Here is a 22,626-nt window from a genome sequence, read left to right as displayed (position 1 = left end):
TATTTAGCAGACTAACGCCGTGTTATGATTACCAGCTAAAATAAATTGTTTAGCCTTAGAATTAATATTTATAAATATTTTTGATACTCTAACCTTAAAAACAAACAGTAACTTTACCGATTTTTAATATTTTCCTTATGGTTTCTCTTTGTTATTTTGCAGGCGCGTAAATATTTTGCCAGAAAAGATACACAGGTTCACAATAAATAATAATCCGCACTTACCAATAATGTAAAATTCCATTCAAGTCCTGTATAATATTTACTTTTACTTTTACCATCCACTATAACACTTTAATGTCGCCATTACTATATTACGAAAGAACAAGATTAAGACATTTTAGTTTCTTAAATGATTATTATTCTCTTGTAATTCTTTCTTATAACTCATTTAAAACTTATATTCTTATATCGTACTTATAAGAGATTATCTGTAGTGTTAAGGTTTCCTGTTACACCGAAATATAGCTGTAATGCAGCTATTATGCAGCTTATGTATTGCTTATACAGCTACTCTACAGCTCTAATAACGCCAAAGGCTGTATAATTTGGGCCCTTTTTTTACTTATAAGGGCTGTATAAGCGCTTATACAGCCTTTGTACAGCCTAACTGTACAGCTTATAGTATACAAATAAACTTTAATACAGCTTATATACAGCTTGCAATGCTACTTGGGGTGGTTCGCGGTAGGCACTCTGGCGCGGACGCGTGCAACGGATTTTACTTACAATGGCACCCGCTCCGTGCATCCGCGCCAGAGGGCCTACCGCGAACCACGTTCGACGTTTTGCCTCCCTGTCGCACTTGTAAATTCGTAGGGAGGCAACACGTCCAACCTGTTTCGCGGTAGGGTGGGTAGGGCGTCCCTGACGCGGACGCATGCAACGGATTTTACCTACAATGGCACCCGCGTGCGTGCGCCCGCTCCGTGCACCCGCACCAGCTAGCGGACATAGGGTCTCCCCACATATATCGATGCGCATTCGGCAAAAGCCGATAGGAAAAAGCGTTTTGTCCGCGCAATAAGAGCGAAAAAGCCATCGACGCGTCGGCAGGTGCCGGCCGATGCGAGCCGAGCCGAACAAAGACATTTTCGCTCTTATTGCGCAGAAATAAAGCTTTTTCCTATCGGATTTTGCTAATTCCGCGTCGACATATGTGGGGGAACCCTTAGACGCCATAACATATTAGGATCTAACTTGTCTTTTATGCTTCTAAAGGTGACATTTGGAATGTAATTGACATCCGAATGTCACCTTTAAAGTTAAAAATATTGGCAAAACAAAACCATGGTATAGTCATGTACTTAATGTTCTTTGTTTTTATTTCATTCCAGATTTTAAAGACTGCTTGAACAAATCGAAGCATATTTATTTTATTTTAAAGGCAGAAGTTAGTGATAATGGAACACTGTACATCGTGGAACTCTTCAAATATAAAGGATGACTCACGCTAGACTGGGCCGGGCCCGGGCCGAGGCGTCCATACCGTCAATCTTCGTATTATCTTAATAGTTATTCATAGCTCAACTGTGCCCCGACCCTAACGAAGCACCGAAAAGTGACAAGTCATGTGAACAAATGGTGTCTTATGGTTCTATAAGTTCACCGAACATTAGCCATTAGCCACAACCACCGTCAAAATGTTAACTAACATATTCTAAACCTTATTAACAATGGTGTAAGATCCATAAATGGTCAGTTAAACTGTTGGTATGTGGGAAGATGACGTGACGAAGCCTCGGTTCCATTATTGTTAATTTATAATAATTTAATGCATTATGATTTTTTAATTCAATTTGTGATGGTTACTTAATAGAGTGTAATCATACAGTATACATTTACTACGCGGTATTTAATCAAGCGTAACTATTTTACATTGTAATTATTGTAATGTAACTATGTTAACTCTGAGTAACCTACAAAAATACTCGACTTTAATGTTACTCGCAGCACAGAAATTGTTACATTAATTAAGTTTGTGAGATTATATCTGTCTTCTTCCTCGCGTTATCCCGGCATTTTGCCACGGCTCATGGGAGCCTGGGGTCCGTTTGACAACTAATCCCATGATTTGACGTAGGCACTAGTTTTTACGAAAGCGACTGCCATCTGACCTTCCAACCCAGAGGGGAAACTAGCCCTTATTGGGATTAGTCCAGTTTCCTCACGATGTTTTCCTTCACCGAAAAGCGACTGGCAAATATCGAATGATAATTCCTACATAAGTTCCGAAAACTCATTGGTACGAGCCGGGGTTTGAACCCGCGACCTCCGGATTGAAAGTCGCACGCTCTTACCGCTAGGCCACCGGCGCTTCTTTGTGAGATTATATCTGTAGCAGTAGGTATGTGTACTAGGCGCGAATTAAGAAATGTAGAATAGGATACCAATTTAACATTTATTCCACACTCTGAGAATGCATGGCACTGTTCACTGGGTTTTAATAAGTAACATTCTTAATTATTTTACATTTATTTGTTATAAACACCCCTTGTTTAGGGAGCGCGTTGATGTCGTTAGTTTGGCAATTTCGTAATGTTTGTGATTTTGCGTTGCCATGGGTACGATTAATTGTCCAGGGGAAAGATAACTTTAAAATCTTGGCTTTATGGTATTAAAATTTACCAATCATGCATTTTTGTGGTAAGTAGTTATAAGCCACTTTAATAATGGGGTATCTATGTAGATATCGTGTTACTGCCGCTTTAAAACCTGGGTCTAAAATATGAGTTTCTGTGAATTCTCATAAAAATTCTCAATTGTCAGTATAGCTCATGTTTCCAAAGTACCAGGAGCTCACGACTTCCAAGGAGGCTTAGGACGTGAGGTGTTTGTGAAGCATGAGCATGGGAGTCGATGTGACGTCACTACGCAAACCGGACCTAATTCTGCCAGTCGTTAAAATTCACCACCAAGTTTTTGTATAAAATCAACTTAAACCGCTGAACCGATTTAGATGAAACTTGATATGAAAATATAGTTCGTTTTTTAGGGTTCCGTACCCAAAGGGTAAAAACGGGACCCTATTACTAAGACTTCGCTGTCCGTCCGTCCGTCCGTCCGTCCGTCCGTCCGTCCGTCCGTCCGTCCGTCCGTCCGTCCGTCTGTCACCAGGCTGTATCTCACGAACCGTGATAGCTAGACAGTTGAAATTTTCACAGATGATGTATTTCTGTTGCCGCTATAACAACAAATACTAAAAACAGAATAAAATAAAGATTTAAATGGGGCTCCCATACAACAAACGTGATTTTTGACCAAAGTTAAGCAACGTCGGGAGTGGTCAGTACTTGTCGAGTCCGACTCGCACTTGCCCGGTTTTTTAGGGTTCCGTACCCAAAGGGTAAAAACGGGACGGGTCCGTCCGTCCGTCCGTCCGTCTGTCACCAGGCTGTATCTCATGAACCGTGATAGCTAGGCAGTTGAAATTTTCACTGATGATGTATTTCTGTTGCCGCTATAACAACAAATACTAAAAAGTACGGAACCCTCGGTGGGCGAGTCCGACTCGCACTTGTACGGTTTTTTTAGCATTAGAAAGAAGGTAAGCAATCTTGACGTGTCTTTTAATTGAAAAATGCTTTTTAAAAATCAGTAACCATTACTTATGAAAGCAAAAGAATGTAAATAATCGTATATGATTCATAACTGTTACATATTTGCCGTGACTTATTTTTCAAAAGTGTTTTTCAATAAAAAGACACGTCAAGATTGTTTACCTTTTTACTAATGCTAAAAAAACGAATTATAGTTTGAAGTCCGAGGAAGGACATAGGACAGTTTTTATCAATCATCATCATCATCCAACGCAGACGATGTCGCGGGTAGAAGAAGCTATTCCTAATAAATCCATCTTTCTTCATACCTAATAAAATGTGATAAAAAAAAACCGGGCAAGTGCGAGTCGGACTCGCGCACGAAGGGTTCCGTACCATAATGCAAAAAAAAAAAAACGAAAAAAAAGCAAAAAAAAAAACGGTCACCCATCCAAGTACTGACCACTCCCGACGTTGCTTAACTTTGGTCAAAAATCACGTTTGTTGTATGGGAGCCCCATTTAAATCTTTATTTTATTCTGTTTTTAGTATTTGTTGTTATAGCGGCAACAGAAATACATCATCTGTGAAAATTTCAACTGTCTAGCTATCACGGTTCGTGAGATACAGCCTGGTGACAGACGGACGGACGGACGGACGGACGGACGGACAGCGAAGTCTTAGTAATAGGGTCCCGTTTTACCCTTTGGGTACGGAACCCTAAAAATGCTAAAATTACAATTATTCCAACGGAATATATTCGCGAAAAGTACCAGGCACTCATAAGTCGCACGGAGGTGTTTTTAAATGCGCGTAGGCAGAAGTGACGTCACCACCAACAAGTTCGTGACAAATTGTACAAATAATGGCACAGTTGGGTATGTGGGCTGATGAACTAACTATTATTCATTAAACAATAATAATTATGATCTCACGTTATATTTTTTAAGTATGGGCTTTTGTAAAGCTCCAGGACCAAATATGGGCTTTCTTGAAATTATCTGTAGGAATGTCATTTGCTTATTTTATGAATTTGTGTATATGTTTAATATCTTATCAGTAAGACACGTACAAATTACCTTCTACAAAGCATTTTTTTTTATCAATAAAAATGTTTTTTTCGTGATAACGTCTTATAAATCGATGAACACCGGTAGCATGCACGAAAAAGTATCACGTTGTGGACAGATCTCCATGGTAACGTTGTGGACAGATCTCCATGGTAACGTTACTGCCACGTTTTCTTATGACGTTATCACGCAAAATTATCGTCCGTAAACCAACTTTACAGACAACCATATTTTCGACAATTATCATATTTGAAAAATGTTACTTTTGTACAATCAACTGCTACGTCAAGTACCTATGACACTATTACTGCCAAGTCTGTCCAAAATTATGGTAGATTTATATTTTATATGTCTAAGATAATTAAGATTATTTTAAAGACTGAAATTACTGGGTAATTTAACTTATATTCCTTCAATTCACAAGCCCCTGAAATGAACAAATAATTACCACATATGCATTTACTTATTTAGTCAAGCAAAAATTTGACATAAATATTTCGGCAAATAGGGCGATATACATATAGTCACAAAAAAAATATTTTGCATCAAACCTACGTGACAAGATTTGTTACAGTGAATAATTTCCCATTGTTTCTACCAATGATTCAACCTGACTCAAAACACCCACGGAAAACGGATTCCTAGTAAACATAAAAGGAATTTTCTTGAAAAAAATATGAATAGGTTATATCTAAACATGGCTTTGGAACGTTGCTTATATTATAATTCTTATAAAGAATTGTTAAGTTAAACGTACGAGTGCTCGACATGCTAATGCCCAATAGATGACACCTTGCTGTCACCTCTATTGACAATGACTTAAGTTTCAAGATGACACCAGTACGTTTACCTTACATTGATTTATTATCTTTTGTTAACTTAGCTAACTAAGTATGTTTGATATGAAAATTTGAATAAAATGAAGGGTATTGTCTAATATTAATGTATTCATGTTACAGACACTATCTGGGCCTCAAAGAATCTCTGGGAATCATTCTTTCGTTCGTCTATTTGCTTCTCTATCTCACGAATTTGCAAGTGATAGATTAGAGACAATAAACGAAATTTCGATTTTTGCGGTAGGCCCTCTGCACCCGAAACTCGAGCCTGTTCGTTGTAACCGGTCTCCTAAATTAGGAAGATGACCACATACTCTAAAGCTAATGAGACGCATTCTGGTCTTCGATTGGTGAGACTTGAAAGCGTGCTTAACAAGAAATATAGCGGATAGTTGTATCAACAAGAAATACTTTAACCAGGTTTGAATTTTATTTTGTATGAAATATAAATACTTATGGAATAAGTCTTATTCGTACATTTTTCAAAATTCAAAATATTTTTCCATGATCACCCGGGTTATAAAAACTAACTCGATGACACCTCATTACATTAATAAGCACCTCAGTGGTTTCGACGTCACAGTAGCACACAGTAAGGATACAAAAGTAGGTAGTAACATTAAGTATAAAAAAAAATTTACTAGAATGACGTGACGATGAACTATTATTAAATTAAAATATTGTTCGCGTTTTTGCGTTGTATCTGAGCGTGTAGCAACATCAAATGAAATGCAGGTTTAAAGTAAACGAATACATTACGTAAAATTAGGTAAATGACCTTGGTAAATCTTGAAAGGTGACATTTAAATGTTAAATGGAGTTTTATGAAATCGAAATTGTTGTGGAAATTGAGTGTGTCCGGCTAAGTATGTACAAAGAAAAACCAAAATTCCAGTAAGTATGTAATGTTTACACTTCCAGCCTTATTTTCTACCCCACCAACCCGTAACTATTTAACCAGTTAGGGTAATTGCGTCAGTTTACCGTCCAGTGTCAGTTTCCGTCCACTTGACGGATTAGAAAATAATACATTTCATTTTTAATTTGCTACTTGCAATTTTTTTTTTATTTCGATAGATAAATTGTTTCGATATTAAGGATTGCAATAAGTCCAAACTTGTGCAGGAATGAAGGTTATATTCAAATTTCGTCAAGTGGACGAAAACTAGCGCAATGACCCTAGATATTACAAAATGATCCACCTCGTTAACATTTTAGTTTCACTGACAAAGAAGCAAGCGAGTGTTCGTACGTCCATTTTACAAGCCGTGTCTTTAGCCAAATATATCTAGGTTTTTATCATATTCTCAAAAACGTAGGGGTTTTGAAATTGCCCTTAATGTCGTAATTGGGCTGGGCTTGATTCCGAATTCGAAATTAGTCTCATTTGCCTGAATGATGGTCTCGCCCGCGGCTAAATGACGAATGCCCAAAGTGGCCCAAACCAATTTCCGTTAAAAACAAAAATATAGCACTAGGGATGGGAAGTTGCTAGTGTTTACCGGTCATTTGTAATGTAAAATGGAATGTACAGGTTTTTAAAGGGTCGGCAACTCTGAAGTTGCAGGCGTCCATAGGCTACGGTGACTGCTTACCATCAGGCGGGCCGTATGCTTTTTGCCACCGACGTGGTAAGTATATAAAAAAAAATGTGCGTAATCTACTTACTATCCATCACAGAATCAGTGCACTTATTCTAATTACATAAGTAATTAAAGTAAAGTTACTCAGCAGACATCATATCATAACCTCCTTCGCAAGAAACATCAGAGTCAGAGGTATCACATACGCATAGCCATACTTTTTTAAATGAATTAATTTTGTATACAGCAGTACCTTCTGCGAACGATGCTATTTTAAATATGTGTATGCTTTAGTATTCTCTATTATACTTATGTTGGGAGTTTAACGAAGTCTAGTTAATTCCCTAGCATACACAGCATATTCTCCACTCTCCACAGTTCTGAAACTTTACTCCCGAAATGTTTTTGTTAACTACTTATAAGCACATGCACTCGTTAAAGTCTCCCGTCTACGTCTCTACTACATTTTGAAAGCTCGACGTGCCTACCTAAACACTCGAACAGGTTGTGTAACTATGATCGATACTTTGCGCAACTTTTACGAGCTTTTAACCCATATTATTGACCATTTGAGAACTAAATCGTAGAAATAATGGCCGTTTTACTTGTTTTAGAGAATGGTTTCGTTTGATTACTTGTCTGGATATAGAACAAGTATTTAGTATGGGTAAGTAACCGGCAGAAAGGGTTCAATATTGGCATAGTTTCTGTACTTCTAAAGTTTGCGTGTCTAAATAAAAATAAGGTTGATTTTGAAGAGTAATGGCCTTTCGTTCAGTATTAGGATATCTTGAGAGATGAACTAGGTCATGTGCTGTGGGTTAATAAAATATTAAACATGTTGAAAACCTCGTCCTCTTAAATATGTAAAGCTTATAAGCTATAAAGACAGTTTTTCGGAATACAAAACTGCAACTGATTGGTCCTTATTTAACAAGTACAAGTGAATAAGTTGGATAACCGGACCTTAAAACATTTAATTCCATTAATATTGCAAGTGTAACGACCTTGGAAGACGCAAAACTCAGTAAACGACGTGGTACATTAAACTATCGATACTATGCCAAGTTCTTAAACAAATCAAGTGCAATTTTTATCTTACTGCAACGAAACAAAGTTAATAATATAAATTTATTAAATTATGTCCAAGGTTTTTAATAACAAAACGAGAGTAACAATCGCTGCCAATTTAATTGTAGCGTTTATCTTTGAGGTTATTTATTACGACTAAAAGCTTTTGTGATGGAAAGTGATAACTTGTTTGTTGCGTAGTTAACTTGACTTGTGTGGCTGCATTTAGACACATATCAGGCGATGACGAATGGTCTTTTAAGATGAATCAAGGAATGCGAACGCGATCTATGTGTTAACACATTTGTAACCATTTAGTTACTGCCAGTTCCCGAGCTAAGTGGACCTGGGCAAAGTGTCGTCATATTGCAAAATGTACTTAGTGTATGTTAAGTACTTAATTTCTCGCATTTTACGAAACCCAAAAGTTAATTTTATCACAAAACATAAATATGTAAAAAAGTGTTCGGTCCAGAAATTTTGCACTACTAGTTTTGCAGTACGAGTGTGTTATCGGTAATTCGTGACGGCACTAATTTAAATGAATTTTTCATCAACCTTATCGACGATTAACAAGAGGGACAACGAGCGCAAGTGTGTAAACCCGAAATGAAATTACACATTCGTGCGTGTGGCGTAGCGGATGCAAATCGACGAATAGCAAGCAGTGCAAGTGTGTTTTCGTAATTCACGCTCGCTATTCGTCTCACCCATTGCCGTATGATATCTAAGGACTAGCCTTACAGGCAATAAGAATAGGGAATGAATGGGGCCAGTACAGCGGTGTGACACCGCGACAACGCGATTGGTTGATGAGTTCGCATCACGCGCGCGATTGGTCGCAACTAGTTGCGTTAGGCTGCACGATTGGCTCGAATTCGTGAGTGACACCGCTGAACTAGTACCATTTTTAGTGCCCGTAAGGCCAGTCCTTAGATATAATATGTCAATGGTCTCACCATTCGCAAAAATGTGTGATTGGTGTAGGTACATAATAATAGAGAAACAGTTTGCAGTAGCGGCCCGTGAAGTTCACATGACTGCTGTTATCCCTGCTCAATGCTAGGGATTGCAATATTGAAATCGTTTTTCTGTGTTAAAAACCGGACTTTCAATAAAAAAAACCGGTAATTGACGGCAGTTCCTTACTTAACACATAAACATATCAGAACTTGATATTGAGACATATTGAACAGTAACATACAAAACTTTAAGTTACATTGTATATTTCTTTATTTTTTCTATTTTTAATACCTTAATTCTTTAAAGTCCTATATATGTATTACCTTTTCACAAGTGCACAGTTTTTTTTTGCAATTTTGAAGTGCCGGAGCGCAGACTATTTTTCATAGACGTTCTGAGTTAGCTCTTGTGAGTCAATCTGTACAGGTAGGTTTGTAACAGGTAGGTAGGCAGCATCAATTGGGCAATCGTGCATGATATAACATGGCATCAGGTATTACCTATTATCGCAATCTAAACCTGCTAAACAATGCGTCTTAATTTTTTTCATTATTGCAAACAGCTGTTAATAGTGATTTTATGACTAGCGTCAGCGTGGAGCGTAAATAGGGTTTCTGGTTTCTCGACCTTTTTAATTTCTCGAGGCACGGGAATTCTCGACCAAGATTTCTCGAGTTTCTCGAGTATCTCGAGAAATTTTGAAAGTTTCAAAAAACACCATGTTATTATATATTTTTTGCTTTATTACAAATTAGACTCATATGAATCGTAGGTGAGATCAATAATCAAACATATTGTAAATTTCTAGTCACCATAAATTGCACTTAATAATCAAAAAATCGACAACAAACATAAAAAACCGGGCAAGTGCGAGTCGGACTCGCGCACGAAGGGTTCCGTACCATAATGCAAAAAAAAAACAAAAAAAAAGCAAAAAAAAAACGGCCACCCATCCAAATACTGACCACTCCCGACGTTGCTTAACTTTGGACAAAAATCACGTTTGTTGTATGGGAGCCCCATTTAAATATTTATTTTATTCTGTTTTTAGTATTTGTTGTTATAGCGGCAACAGAAATACATCATCTGTGAAAATTTCAACTGTCTAGCTATCACGGTTCGTGAGATACAGCCTGGTGACAGACGGACGGACGGACGGACGGACGGACGGACGGACGGACGGACGGACGGACGGACGGACGGACAGCGAAGTCTTAGTAATAGGGTCCCGTTTTACCCTTTGGGTACGGAACCCTAAAAAACATATAGGTGTGCGCACCGGCGATGTAATATGCTATAGTGTATTTCTTTAGGTATTTAAACAATGTAAACAAACCAATAAATGGTATTTTATTAGGCAGGAATATAATCAACGTAACAATGAAGCTGCTAAAATTTCGATATTTTGGTAATAGGAATATATCGGGATGATTTGATTTATCAATAGTAATTTAGTTCTGTAATATTTGTTATTTAATGGTCCTATAATTCGTTTTTTTAGCATTAGAAAGAAGATAAGCGATCTTGACGTGTCTTTTTATTGATAAATAAGTCACGGCAAATATGCAACAATTATACATCATAAGGGGTCATCCATTAATTACGTCACACGAATTTCTAGGTTTTTTTACCCCTCCCCCCCCCCCCCCTCCTTGTCACACTTGGTCACATTTGGCAAACCCCTCCCCCCTGGTGTGACGTCACATTTCTTCAACGAAATCGGCAAATATTTATGTAATATTTTATCAAAATATTTTTGACAAAAGAAATATTAGTAATTTTATAACCCAAAACTGATTAAGAAATAAAATTAAACGAATGAAAACGATTATCGTTTCAAAAACTTGTTATTTAACTGTGTAGCGAATAAAATAATTTAAATACATTTTCGGTTACTGATGAAGTTAAAAGTGACGTCACAAAGTTTGTGACTCCCCCCTCCCCCTTGTCACAACATGTCACATTTTCTTGACCCCCTCCCTCCCCCTAAACGTGTGATGTAATTAATGGATGACCCCTAAGTATATACGATCGACATTATTTTGCTTTCATACGTAATAGTTACAATTTTTTTTTAGTGTTTTTCAATAAAAAGACACGTCATGAATGTCATGAATATGATAGGTAGTTCAAAAGTTTCAAAACCTGAAAATCGGTTGAAGCTAGAACGATAGGGGACGGATCAAGGTAGTTTTTTATTTGGTTGGCTTACTACCTAATAAATGTTTGAAGTACTAGAAAATGTAAAATAAACATTGTTCACATTTATTTAACTACCTAAAGAAATACATTATAGACACATCATGTGTTATACGCGTGTTTTCTTTTTACTTATCACAAGAGATTTATTTCTCGAGTTCTCGAGGCATTGAGTTTTTTTTTCCCGTCTCGACTTAGGACAAATTTCTCGAGATTTCTCGCCTCGAGAATTCTCGAGCAGAAACCCTAAGGGGCTATTCATAAATTACGTCATTTCAAATTAGGGGGGGGGGGGGGGGGGTCTGGACATCGGATGACGGTAGCATGAAGTAGGTAGAAAAGGGGTCATTTGAAGCATGATTTTTGGATGATTATAGGGGGGGGGGGGTCAAAAATCGTCAAAAATCGATGACGTAATTTATGGACAGCCCCTAAGCGTAAAGAACACAACTCTATCTGTTGTTTTAGGCCACCCCTCATGGGCTGAAATTATCAGAAATTAAGCACCAAAATGGTCCGTGACCATTGAGATTCCGATATGTGGTTTCTTAATATGTTCTCCGTTGATTTAAATACAATCTCGTAACGATACATGATCATCATTTTGCAATTTTCTAAGCATTGTTGTGCAGGTATATATATATGTATATGTATCTACATATATATTTTTTTCAAATCAAAATATTTTTATTTCAAGAAATTAGCATTTCAAGAGAAGAAATACAATGATCCCCACGCTAGGTTCAGCCTGTAACGTGGGAATCTTAGAGAAATATCGAAATGTTGCGGCTGGAAATCAAATTTCATCATTATTTTCATTAATTCATGTGAATATTGACGTAGCTATATTTCATGTGAATCAATCAGTGTTATAGTAGCATTGCACACAATAGGTATAAGTTTTCAGTATGTTTTGACAGGACGGTTTATCTTTGTCTTATGTAGAAATTTAAAGAAGTAAATAATTAGTAAGAACGAAGTTTAAGAATATTAGTCAAATCCACCATTTTGAAAGTCTAATCATTATATTATTTCAATTATCATAAAATTTAAATTTACATATTTGACGTATGAATATTCACCTATACTATTTTATTTATACTTTATTCACACCAGGAACTGCAATGACCTTGTTATTCACGAGAATGTCAACTATAACATAAATTATTATGATAAGATCGAGCACCACACATAAGATTTTAAAACCTGTTACTAAACGCAGTATTTGCTAGAGTTTAGATACAGATATTAACAGTTACCCGTATCTAAATTCACCGTAAAACATAAAGATAAATAAATGTCAAACTAAAACCAGATACGTAAATTAGCATATCAACCGTTCCTAATAAGAATGACAAGTAACAGTACGACATTCGCGACAGTAAATTAATATTCACTCACCTTGAATATCCTGATTTTTTTCACAATCCACAAAACACCGGTATTAGCAACACTTACACCGCACTATGATCGGGGCACAGCACTATTTTGGCGCGAAGTTGGACCGCAAGATGGCGACCGCTCCGTCGGGCGCTCGAGGTCGACTGACTGTCTGAATGAATAGCGAGAGGCTGCGACGCTGGTGCTACTATTTTGCGAACGCGAAGGAAAACAACTTTTTTAAGGATATATTTCAATTTACCTGCAAAAATAAGTTGAATTAAAATCGTAACTATAATTTCACACAGTCGTCTAGCCTAGCGAGAATTGCATGAAAGTCCATTCATAAGAACTGGGTCGAGATTTGAAATAATCTAACAATATTATCATAGAAATTCAACGCCTACTGCTAATCTAAACACTTCTCTAGTTGCATCTTAAAGGGACCGAAGAAGTACGATTGACAACCTACTCAATAGAATTGCCGTGGGCATTAGTTTGTACGAAACAGACTGCCATTTGACCTTCCAACCCAAAGGAGAAACAAAACGAAAAGGTTCGTCCGGTTTTTTTAGGTTGTTTTCCTATTATCTGCCCTGACAAGTATTTTTTTCGAATGCATTTTATTTTTCTTAGGACATACTAAAAACAAAAACACGCTTTATAAGATTTAACCTTAAAAACTGGCTGATACATTTTTTAATAACGCAATTTAATTGGCAGCTATACCGCTCGGACAATGTTGACGCGATGATAAGACGTATCTCTCGTCTAGATCTGGGTAAACGCTTTATAAAGGTATATTGCAATTAACTTTCAATACGTGGTTTAATTAAGAAATATTTTAAGGGCAGTAAAAATTAAACCAGTATATTTACAAAACCGGTTACCTAAACGTTGAAATAGGACGGCACTAGTTAAGTAAAATGTATGAACTCTACTACTTACTCACTGAGCGCTTATCAGACACATCTAAACTCAACTAGAGATGTCGATTGTGGAAGTAGATTTATTTTTATTTTTAAGTAGGTAACGGTGCGGTGTCCCGATATTACGTGGAAAGGAAAATTGCTGTTAGGATGATAACTACAGGCTGGTAGCACCCGTTGACCCGGCCTCTCTACAAAAAGTGTTATATATAGAATATAGATATATATAGGTACCTAATAAGCGTTTTAATCATGTAGATAAGAGAAAGTAAATATCACCTGCAGTATAGGGTACCTATCTGCTAAAATATTTCACAATAAAGCCATAAAGCGCTAAAATACCTGACAACGACGGACAAATCGCTGGCCCAATATTACAGGGTTCTATGTCACACTTTTATCGAACTGAAATTTGAACATTGTCATGGTGACATTAAGTCGAATTTCAACTATCTTGAAAATGTAACATATAACCCTGTAATATTGGGCCAGCGAAATGTGGAAAAGCTGACCGCACTAATAATTAACTCAAAACTGGTGGTCGCTGAATGAGGACCCTTAATATTACTTCTAAGATTCTGTATAGTACCTAAGTAATAAGGAAACCAGGAAAGCATTAGAGGGCGGTATCCACAACGCCCGTTGCTTGTAAGATCACAGGGAAGGCCGATCCTTTATATTTATAGATCGAAACGTATTTCGGATTAAGTGGAAACAAGTTAAACTCAAAATAAATACCCGGATAACTATTTAAGTTTCAGAAGAAAAGTGTAAAATTTTTAGAAATTTCAACAACACGCATTTGATGCCTTGTACCGATGAAAAAGAAGTAAGTAGGTAACTGAGGGTAGGTCCTCACAGTCCTACTCGTATTTCTTTTATCTTCTTTTTCCGCGAAAATCGAAAACCGAAATTTCATTATCTGCATCTCTATCACTCTTGCGTATTTGACGATAGGAAAAAATAGGCTACGTCAGCCACCTGAGAGCTCACGATCGTCGCTCTGACTAGCCAGTGAATACCCAGTCGCCGAGGCCGAAACCGGCTAGGACAGGATGATGATGATGATGATTAGAACGATAGAAAGGGCGATAACGAAGTTTAGATTTTTGCAGTAGACCCTCTTTACTTATGACGCAAAGTAAGCGGTTGCTGTATAAATTAAAAATAATATAAATATTGAATAGTTTCCGATTAAAATATGTAGCTAGGAAAAGAAACTAGGTATATAGGTAAGGGTTCCGTTTTTGCTATTTTGACTAAAGGGCTTGTGATATACTTATTTAAAAATAGAAAATAGGCGAATACTTATAGTCCATATATACCTTGATCTCCCAAACTTTTTGAAACTAATACAGAAAATAGTTCATTTAATATATGCAGAGAAAAAAATATTCGAAATTCGATCTTATAAAAAAAAATGTGAAAACATAGTAGGTATTTAAGGCGTAGAGGGAAGCTGGAATGGCCCTGTTAAGTAAACCTCAACTCAACCTCAACCATGGACCAAATGAGACCACACCCTGCTCAAGGATAACTGTGGGCGGAGGCCGGGACGCCTGTTGCGTGTTCCCTATAGAACTGCGATCTCGGTAAGTTTCCCGAGTACCATCGGCTTGGGAAGTGTAGATGCCTAATTAGGAGTATATCAGACTTTCATGACGGGCTTAGCTTAGTGTGGGAGTCGCTAGTAAAATAGCTGACTATCAATTGGCTACTTTCCTACTAGTCAAATCTGCTTCTTTTTTACAACTGTCAAAACGATTTGCTAATGTGGAATTTATATGAAAACTTGTATAGTGACGTCACGGTCAAGTCACCTACTTTTCAACCGACGAAAAAAACGGAGGAGGTTCTTTATATTTCAATCCGATTTATTAAATAGAAATTGTAATTAAAAATAACTGCTATCTATGTTTTTCTAATAATTATCTGGTGTTTTATTTCGTGCACAGTGTGAAATAATTTATTTAAAGTAAAGGAAAGTACCGAATTGTTGTTAGTACCTACTCTGTACGCTACCTAGCTACGCTTACTAAAGTTTATCTGAAAAAGAAGAAAATTAGTATTGATAACAACTTCTGCCTGGCTCTACGCATATTAATTATGTCATCGCATTGTTAGTAGCTCGGTACACGTTAAAGGCCGTCTGACCACTGTTACTTTTTACACTGTGGTAATGTCTTGAATACGAAGCAGGAGGTCCCGGGTTCGATCCCGGTAAGGGCATTTATTTGTACATTTTATGGATGTTATGTATGTAGGTATTAATCTATATTATATGTATCATATTATTATAGCATAATTTTTATATGGACTTTTGACTGAAATAAAGTGTTTTTTTTTATAAGTATGTGTATCCTCGCCTCGTACCCTCGCATACTACATGCTTTGCTTATTTTAGGATTACGTAGGTCGATCTGTTTAGTCTCGAAGTATTTATTAAGACGACCGGTCTGGTCTAGTGGATAGTGACCCTGTCTGCTAAGCCGATGGTCCTGGGTTCGAATCCCAGTAAGGGCATTTATTTGTGTGATGAACACTAATATTTGTTCCTGAGTCATGGTTGTTTTCTATGTATATAAGTATGTATTTATCTATACAAGTATGTATATCGTCGCCTAGTACCCATAGTACAAGCTTTGCTTAGTTTGGGGCTAGGTTTGATATGTGTAAGATGTCCCCAATATTTATTTATTTATTATTAACTCATTATTATTTATTCGTGATTCTATATAGACCCCGCAATAGTTGATAAGCTTTCGAACTTGACTGTATACTTCCCCACCCTCATCGGAACCCACTCCCTATTAAGCCAACATTGTAGGGTCGCTAGGCGCCCGAAACCAGTACTAAATAAAGACTAGCAGACATATAACACTTTAAACTCTCGCGTTTTGTACACATATTTAATTACACAAACGGGTCTACCGCGATATAATTTCATCTTCCGTGTGGTCTTTCCGTGACCACAGCTGGTGCAACTCAGCTGAAACGTCGGAATTAAAGGTAAAAACAATGAAATTATATCGCGGTAGACCCGTTTGTGTAATTAAATACTAGCAGACATATCGTCGGTATCATTACTTTGTGTAAATTACTGTAAAATGCATCCACACTGCAGTTAACTATCGCGGAGCAACGCTATGAAACACGGTACCTAATATTAAATACGAGTAACTTACCTATTAGTTACTTAAGTACTACGGTGTAGATTGCAGTAAACTTTTGTGGAGAAACTGTGTGGATGTGGAGTAGTTAACTGAACATGTAAGGTTCAAGTCCAAAAACAACCGCGCTGAATATTTTTTTTAATTTTAGAGCCTACCGCGTCAACACTTCTTCATCACGCAATTTTTACATTAAACATATGTATCTGTAATAATCTGTATATAAGTATGTTATTCCTATAAGCTAAGCACATTATTTTATTTTCGGGTTTAGTGACACTGACCTATGCTAACTGTCACTTTGTTATTCTTAAAGAAATGGTCGGCTTTATAGATTTTCTTGGAAATGCATCCACCGAAGAAGGGATAGCAAACGCAAACAAATCCAATCTAACGTGGTTGAAGATACGGGTACCTATAGCAATTCATTTGTTATATATTATATCAATACATCTAAGATTTTGCTTAACGATCGATCGGTAAGAAGTGGAAGTTTGTAAGGGGTCCTATTGGCAGTCTATATTACTTAATTGTCTCTGGCACCAGAGACCCCTGACGTGAACATCGTCGTTAATAAGCCTGCGATCGCGGAAGCTGATATTATCTCTTATTGCCCATAAGCTATTTACATATTAAATGCTTATGGCTGCTTAAAATATAGTTAAGATAGTTCAGTGTTAAGAAGAAGATAGTTAATAGTGCAATGGATGAAGGAGGTATTTTGTAGGAGTCTCTTAAATTTAGTTTTAGTAGTGAGACCATGGCATGCATGGGTAGTTAAAATTATTCAATTTTTTCTAATGGTTTGACTTGATTATAGATATTATACATAGGTTTTGCCCGCGACTTCGTCGGCGTGGAATTAGTATTTGGGCAGCTTATTTTAATAATTTTGTATCCAATCTGCTTACTGTTCAAATAATATAATAGTCCCTTTTCAACTAAATCGGTTCAGCACTTTCAGCAGTTTAAGGGTGAAGAGGTAACAGACAGACAGACACGGTGCATTTTCGCATTTATAATATTTGTATGGTTTAGTACCTAATATGTATACCTAGGTATATCGCCATAACCAATAACCACATATATGTTGAGTCTGAAAAGTGGGGCAGTATAGGAATGGAAATCTATAATCTATCTCTACTTTTAACTTCTGATGAAATGTTTACAATCAGAGCAGCATATAGTACATTGTCATCGAAGATTAAAAGTGACACTTAAAACTTTATAAATTACCCATAACATAGAGGAAAAGACCAAAAAAATATTTTTTTTCAAGTATAACAAGCATGTGCTGCCATCTATTTACACTTATAGCAAATGTGCGCGAGTAGGACATCTAGTGTCGAGTAGCGGTACTTTTAAAGATGCTACTAAGCTTCTGAACCACGCATAATCCTACTAATTTGAATGACACAAATAAACCGTAGCGTATCGCCTAAAATAGACTGTATTAAATTTAGTCGGCTTAAAATTGTTATGACCGACCGCATTGACATTTTTTGCGTCAAAAAATCTGTTTCCGAAATGTGACCCAATTATACAGGAACAAATAGTTTTATTTAATTTATGTACAAATTAGCATAAAACATACGATTTCAAAAAGTACAAACATCTCTCCTAATGGTTACACGAAACGTTTAATTCATGAAAAGTGTGTTTGTGTTAAAACATCTGTGATAGTTGATAATTAAATAAAAATATATTGGTTTTTAAAGTTTATTTAATTAAAAAATCGGCAATAATAAGTGTTCAGTATTACCAATTCTTGATGATATTTTCTAAATAATATTTTTCATGTTATCTTTTTTATAAGTTAATTTTTATGGTTTGTGATATCCGTGTAAGAATACATACATTTCCAATTATTAAAATAGAACAGTGATTATAAACGATGTCGTTTGTTAAGTGCTGTTTTGAGGCGGGAGAGGGTCACGATTTTTTGGACTCCTTTGTACAAAAATGTACGGATCCAGGATGTGAGTATACATTTTATAATAATATATTTGTTTTTGTAATAAATCTTAATATTTTTTCATAGTGCCCTAGAAAGCCATTAACAGTGTTGGATGCAGTTGCATCTGGCAAAGATTCAGGATCTATTTAGCGGCTATTCAATGTTTTATTCGTAGTCACAGTAGACAGGCATTATTGATTACATTCTTTGAATGCCGCCAAGTTCAATCAACTTCCGGTGCTACTTCCGGATTGAGCTGCGTTCCGATTTTATGACAGCGATGGCAAAACGTCTAAATACATATTTTATATTAAAATAATTATGAAAACGACGCTTGAAAATATTAAAGCTTTTGTAAATGCAAATAATTCTACTTGAAATTTGTTTGAAACGTTTTCGTCGACACGTCATTTCATATTACGCGAACGCGATCAATTATGTTTAGTGATGGGCATGAGCACTATAAAGTATCGATTATCGAATAGACTTTTCACTTTTAAATGAATCTAGAGTTAAAACCGTAACACCGTTTTAACCCTTTTCCAGACCGCAACAAACTACAAGGTTTTCACAAAAAATTCAAATATATTAAAATTAATGCCGCTTTGATGATTCATTTAATGACAAGTCACTTTTCCCGAAAGTCCAATCGAATATGAACCGTAAAGTGAACTCCTAAGGTTGAAATTCTATTGGCGCGTATGTGGTCGTTAGGTGCACTATGCCTGGAAAATGAATTAAATGTTGCAATCACAATGCATCATAAAATCGCATGCGATGTCGTTGAGCTTGAGGTTTGCAAGGTCTACATAAAGCGATCTACACATGCAGCAATAGCACTGCGCTGAATCATCAGGATCTCCTCAGGATTTATGTTATGGACTTTTCTTAAAGCATTATCATTCAATCTGAATATTTTTGACATTAATAAATTAGTCTGCCGTAGGTAAATAAAATGCGTAACTTGTGAAGTCGATATGCCGTTTGGTGTTATGACTAGGGTTTGCAATCCGGATCCGAAATGTATGAAATTATCCGGATCTGGATCCGGATCCGCGGATATTCGCATACATTTCGGATCCGTTGTGCAAACCCTAGTTATGACATCACTAAAATGTATCGATTGAGTCATGTATGTCCTTTCATATCCGCCCATTAATAGTTAAAAGTGTTATTACCTTACTGAGACGTCCGGAAAATAGTTTGCAAGAATAACAATGGCTCAGGGTAAGTTAATTTCGCGTAGATTTTTTATAAATCCCTAAAATGTATTCCAGGAACTTGTAAACAAGTTCCCGTTTGACGTTTGCCCTGTTTTGTGGCGCCATCTTGGTTCCTGTCAATCTGGTTACAAGCGCGTTTTCTCTCGATAATTTGTAGTTTTTAACCAAATTAATAAATAAAAGTGAACACAAAGCTATCAAAATGGTGTAAAAACATTAAGTGCATCAATAGGTGCGTGTTTTCTGTGTAATTTCGCAAGAATTAAGTAGAACGCGGTGTCGTAATTTGGCAACATGTCTGCTGTGCAAACGCAAAGTAAAACCAGCAGTTCCACGGCCGCGAAGCCCCAGAAGAACTATGGCAAGATTATTCTTACCCTGTACAACTGCCTGCTGCCCGAAGCCGTGTTTAAAGAGACGCCATCACAGGCAGATGGCCTGGACATTGAAACTGAGACTGATCTACGCATCCTGGGGTGCGAACTGATCCAAACAGCCGGAATCTTGCTCAAAATGCCCCAAGTCGCCATGGCTACAGGTCAGATATACCTCCAGAGGTTTTACTACTCGAAATCCTTCGTCAGATACCCCATGGAAACCATGGCAATGGGTAGCATTTACTTAGCCTCTAAAGTCGAAGAAAAACCTTGTAGAATTCGAGATGTGATCAATGTATTTCATCATATCAAGCAAGTGAGGGCCCAGAAAACTATATCTCCATTGATAGTTGACCAGAACTACATAGAGTTAAAGAATCAAGTGATTAAAGCTGAACGGAGAATACTTAAGGAACTAGGCTTTTGTGTCCATGTTAAACATCCACACAAACTTATTGTGGTATATCTACAGCTGCTTCAGTATGAGAAGAATCGCCAGCTCATGCAGATGGCATGGAATTACATGAATGATGCTTTACGGACGGATGTATTTATGAGATTCCCTCCGGAAACTATAGCTTGTGCTTGCATTTACTTGACTGCTAGGAAAATTGGTTTGCCTCTACCAAATAACCCACACTGGTTCTTACTCTTCAAAGTAACAGAAGAGGACATCCGTGACATCTGCTCAAGGATTCTGCAGCTCTACAAGCGACCCAAAGTGAACTCGGAAGAATTGGAAAAGAAAGTTGACCTGCTACGCAGGGTCTACCAAGCTAACAAACATTCTCAGGCCCAGAAAGAGCGGGAAGCGAATGCTGAAGAAAAGAAGGCTGAATCGCCCACTGCGTCCACATCTAAGGATACAAAACGCGACTCTAAGAAAGATAAATCGCCCAAAACACCACCATTATTCAATAAATATCATAGTAGCCACAAGTCTAAGAGGGAGCGGAGATCTCGGTCCCCGTATGACAGGAAGCGTGAATATTCAAGCAAGAGACACAAGTCCCGATCAAGGGATAGAGAGATTGAGCGCTCGAGAGAGCGACGGGATGACAAGAGGAGTCGAGGCAGTGGCTCCAGGAAGTATGATGATTACGAGAGATCCAAGTCAAGTAGGGACAGTAGGGATGATAAAAGGAAATATTGAAATGTAAAATAAAGTTTTGTATAATTATTGTTGTTTTTGTTAAATGTTACCTTCAGTAGAATGGGGTCAATGGGTTAAGGTTACTTTTGTAACAAATACTAGCTACTGTCTGTAAAATCACAAAAAAGCCTGCTATACTGGCAGTAAAATTATTTTAGTTATAAAGTAGGTATCATTCCATAATTTTAATAAATTACATATTTGGGGCATTATCTATGAAAAGAGACCTTATTGTCGATGGCGCTTACCCTGCACAGCGTCGCGCGGCATTGTATTCATATCGGAGCATCGTTAATAATGGCGTAAGCGCCGTCGACAATAAGGTCCCTTTACATAGATAACGTCACAAAACTATACTAACTAACTATTCTGGGGAAGCAAAATTTTATGAGAAGAATCAAAAGGTTAAAAAATATATCAGGATTTTTCTAACCTCAAGGCTCACGGTTGTAGCTATAATAGGTAAAGTCAGACCAAAAATAGTCTGCAGCGGATTTGATAGCCCACGCAGTGAAAGTGTTATTTTAAACGTCAAACTTCTATGAAATTATGACGTATAAATGACACTTGCACTGCGAGGGCTATCAAATCCGCTGCAGACTTTTTTTGGTCCGACTTTACCCATTAAGTTTCATACTTAATGGGTACTTTAAAAATATTTCATACAATAATTTGATTTGTTCCCTATTCCCTAGTTGTGAAGTTTAAATCATTTTCAATAAGAATGGATTTGTATTTGTTTCATTAAATTTTCACATAGGTATAGGTTGCTTCAGATGCCCGAAGGGCAAATTGCCCTGAAATAGGTAGGAGCCCCACGCTCCGTTGACTCAGAGAACGAGACAATGATTTTCACGTTTCATCATATGCCTATACGTCTACCATCAGTTTTTTATTGACATATACGCTCACGTCTACGTAACTTACTTTCTATGCATCTCGCTCGTACTCGCATATTAGTGCAAGCGAGATGTACAGAAAGTAAATTACGTAGACGTGAGCGTTATGTCAATGTCAAAACTGATGGTAGAGGCTCTAGTCCGAGTATGTAATTTCATGATCTGCCTAATTTTACGCTCGGCCGTCGACATAAACACGACGCAATCCCATCCAATGATGCCGCTACCTATCGATGGCATTGTTCACAATATCCAAATACATTCGATGCCAAAGA

At 37.0% G+C, this 22,626-nt stretch overlaps 2 protein-coding genes across 3 annotated transcripts in view; one reads left to right on the top strand and one right to left on the bottom strand.

The window, feature by feature from the left end:
* Positions 1-12,815, bottom strand: part of LOC134800530 (uncharacterized) — a 109,074-nt gene extending 96,259 nt beyond the window's left edge. For both annotated transcript variants that reach the window (XM_063773006.1, XM_063773007.1), the window contains exon 1: positions 12,661-12,815. The gene's annotated coding sequence lies outside the window, so the exon portion shown is untranslated. The remainder of the gene's footprint in view (positions 1-12,660) is intronic.
* Positions 12,816-19,845: 7,030 nt separating this feature from the next.
* On the top strand, positions 19,846-21,479 carry LOC134800568 (cyclin-L1). Its single transcript, XM_063773057.1, has one exon. The coding sequence runs from the start codon at positions 20,217-20,219 to the stop codon at positions 21,450-21,452; it is 1,236 nt and encodes a 411-aa protein (XP_063629127.1). The 5' UTR covers positions 19,846-20,216; the 3' UTR covers positions 21,453-21,479.
* Positions 21,480-22,626: the final 1,147 nt, after the last annotated feature.

The sequence above is a fragment of the Cydia splendana genome, chromosome 20 (genome assembly GCF_910591565.1).
Source record: "Cydia splendana chromosome 20, ilCydSple1.2, whole genome shotgun sequence".
In the NCBI taxonomy this organism is placed as follows: domain Eukaryota; kingdom Metazoa; phylum Arthropoda; class Insecta; order Lepidoptera; family Tortricidae; genus Cydia; species Cydia splendana.
Note: the sequence above shows the minus strand (reverse complement) of the source record. Positions and strands in the feature narration are given on the sequence as shown.

Coding starts and splice junctions, on each gene's coding strand:
- LOC134800568 (XM_063773057.1), top strand. CDS start 20,217: ATGTCTGCTGTGCAAACGCAAAGTAAAACCAGCAGTTCCACGGCCGCG.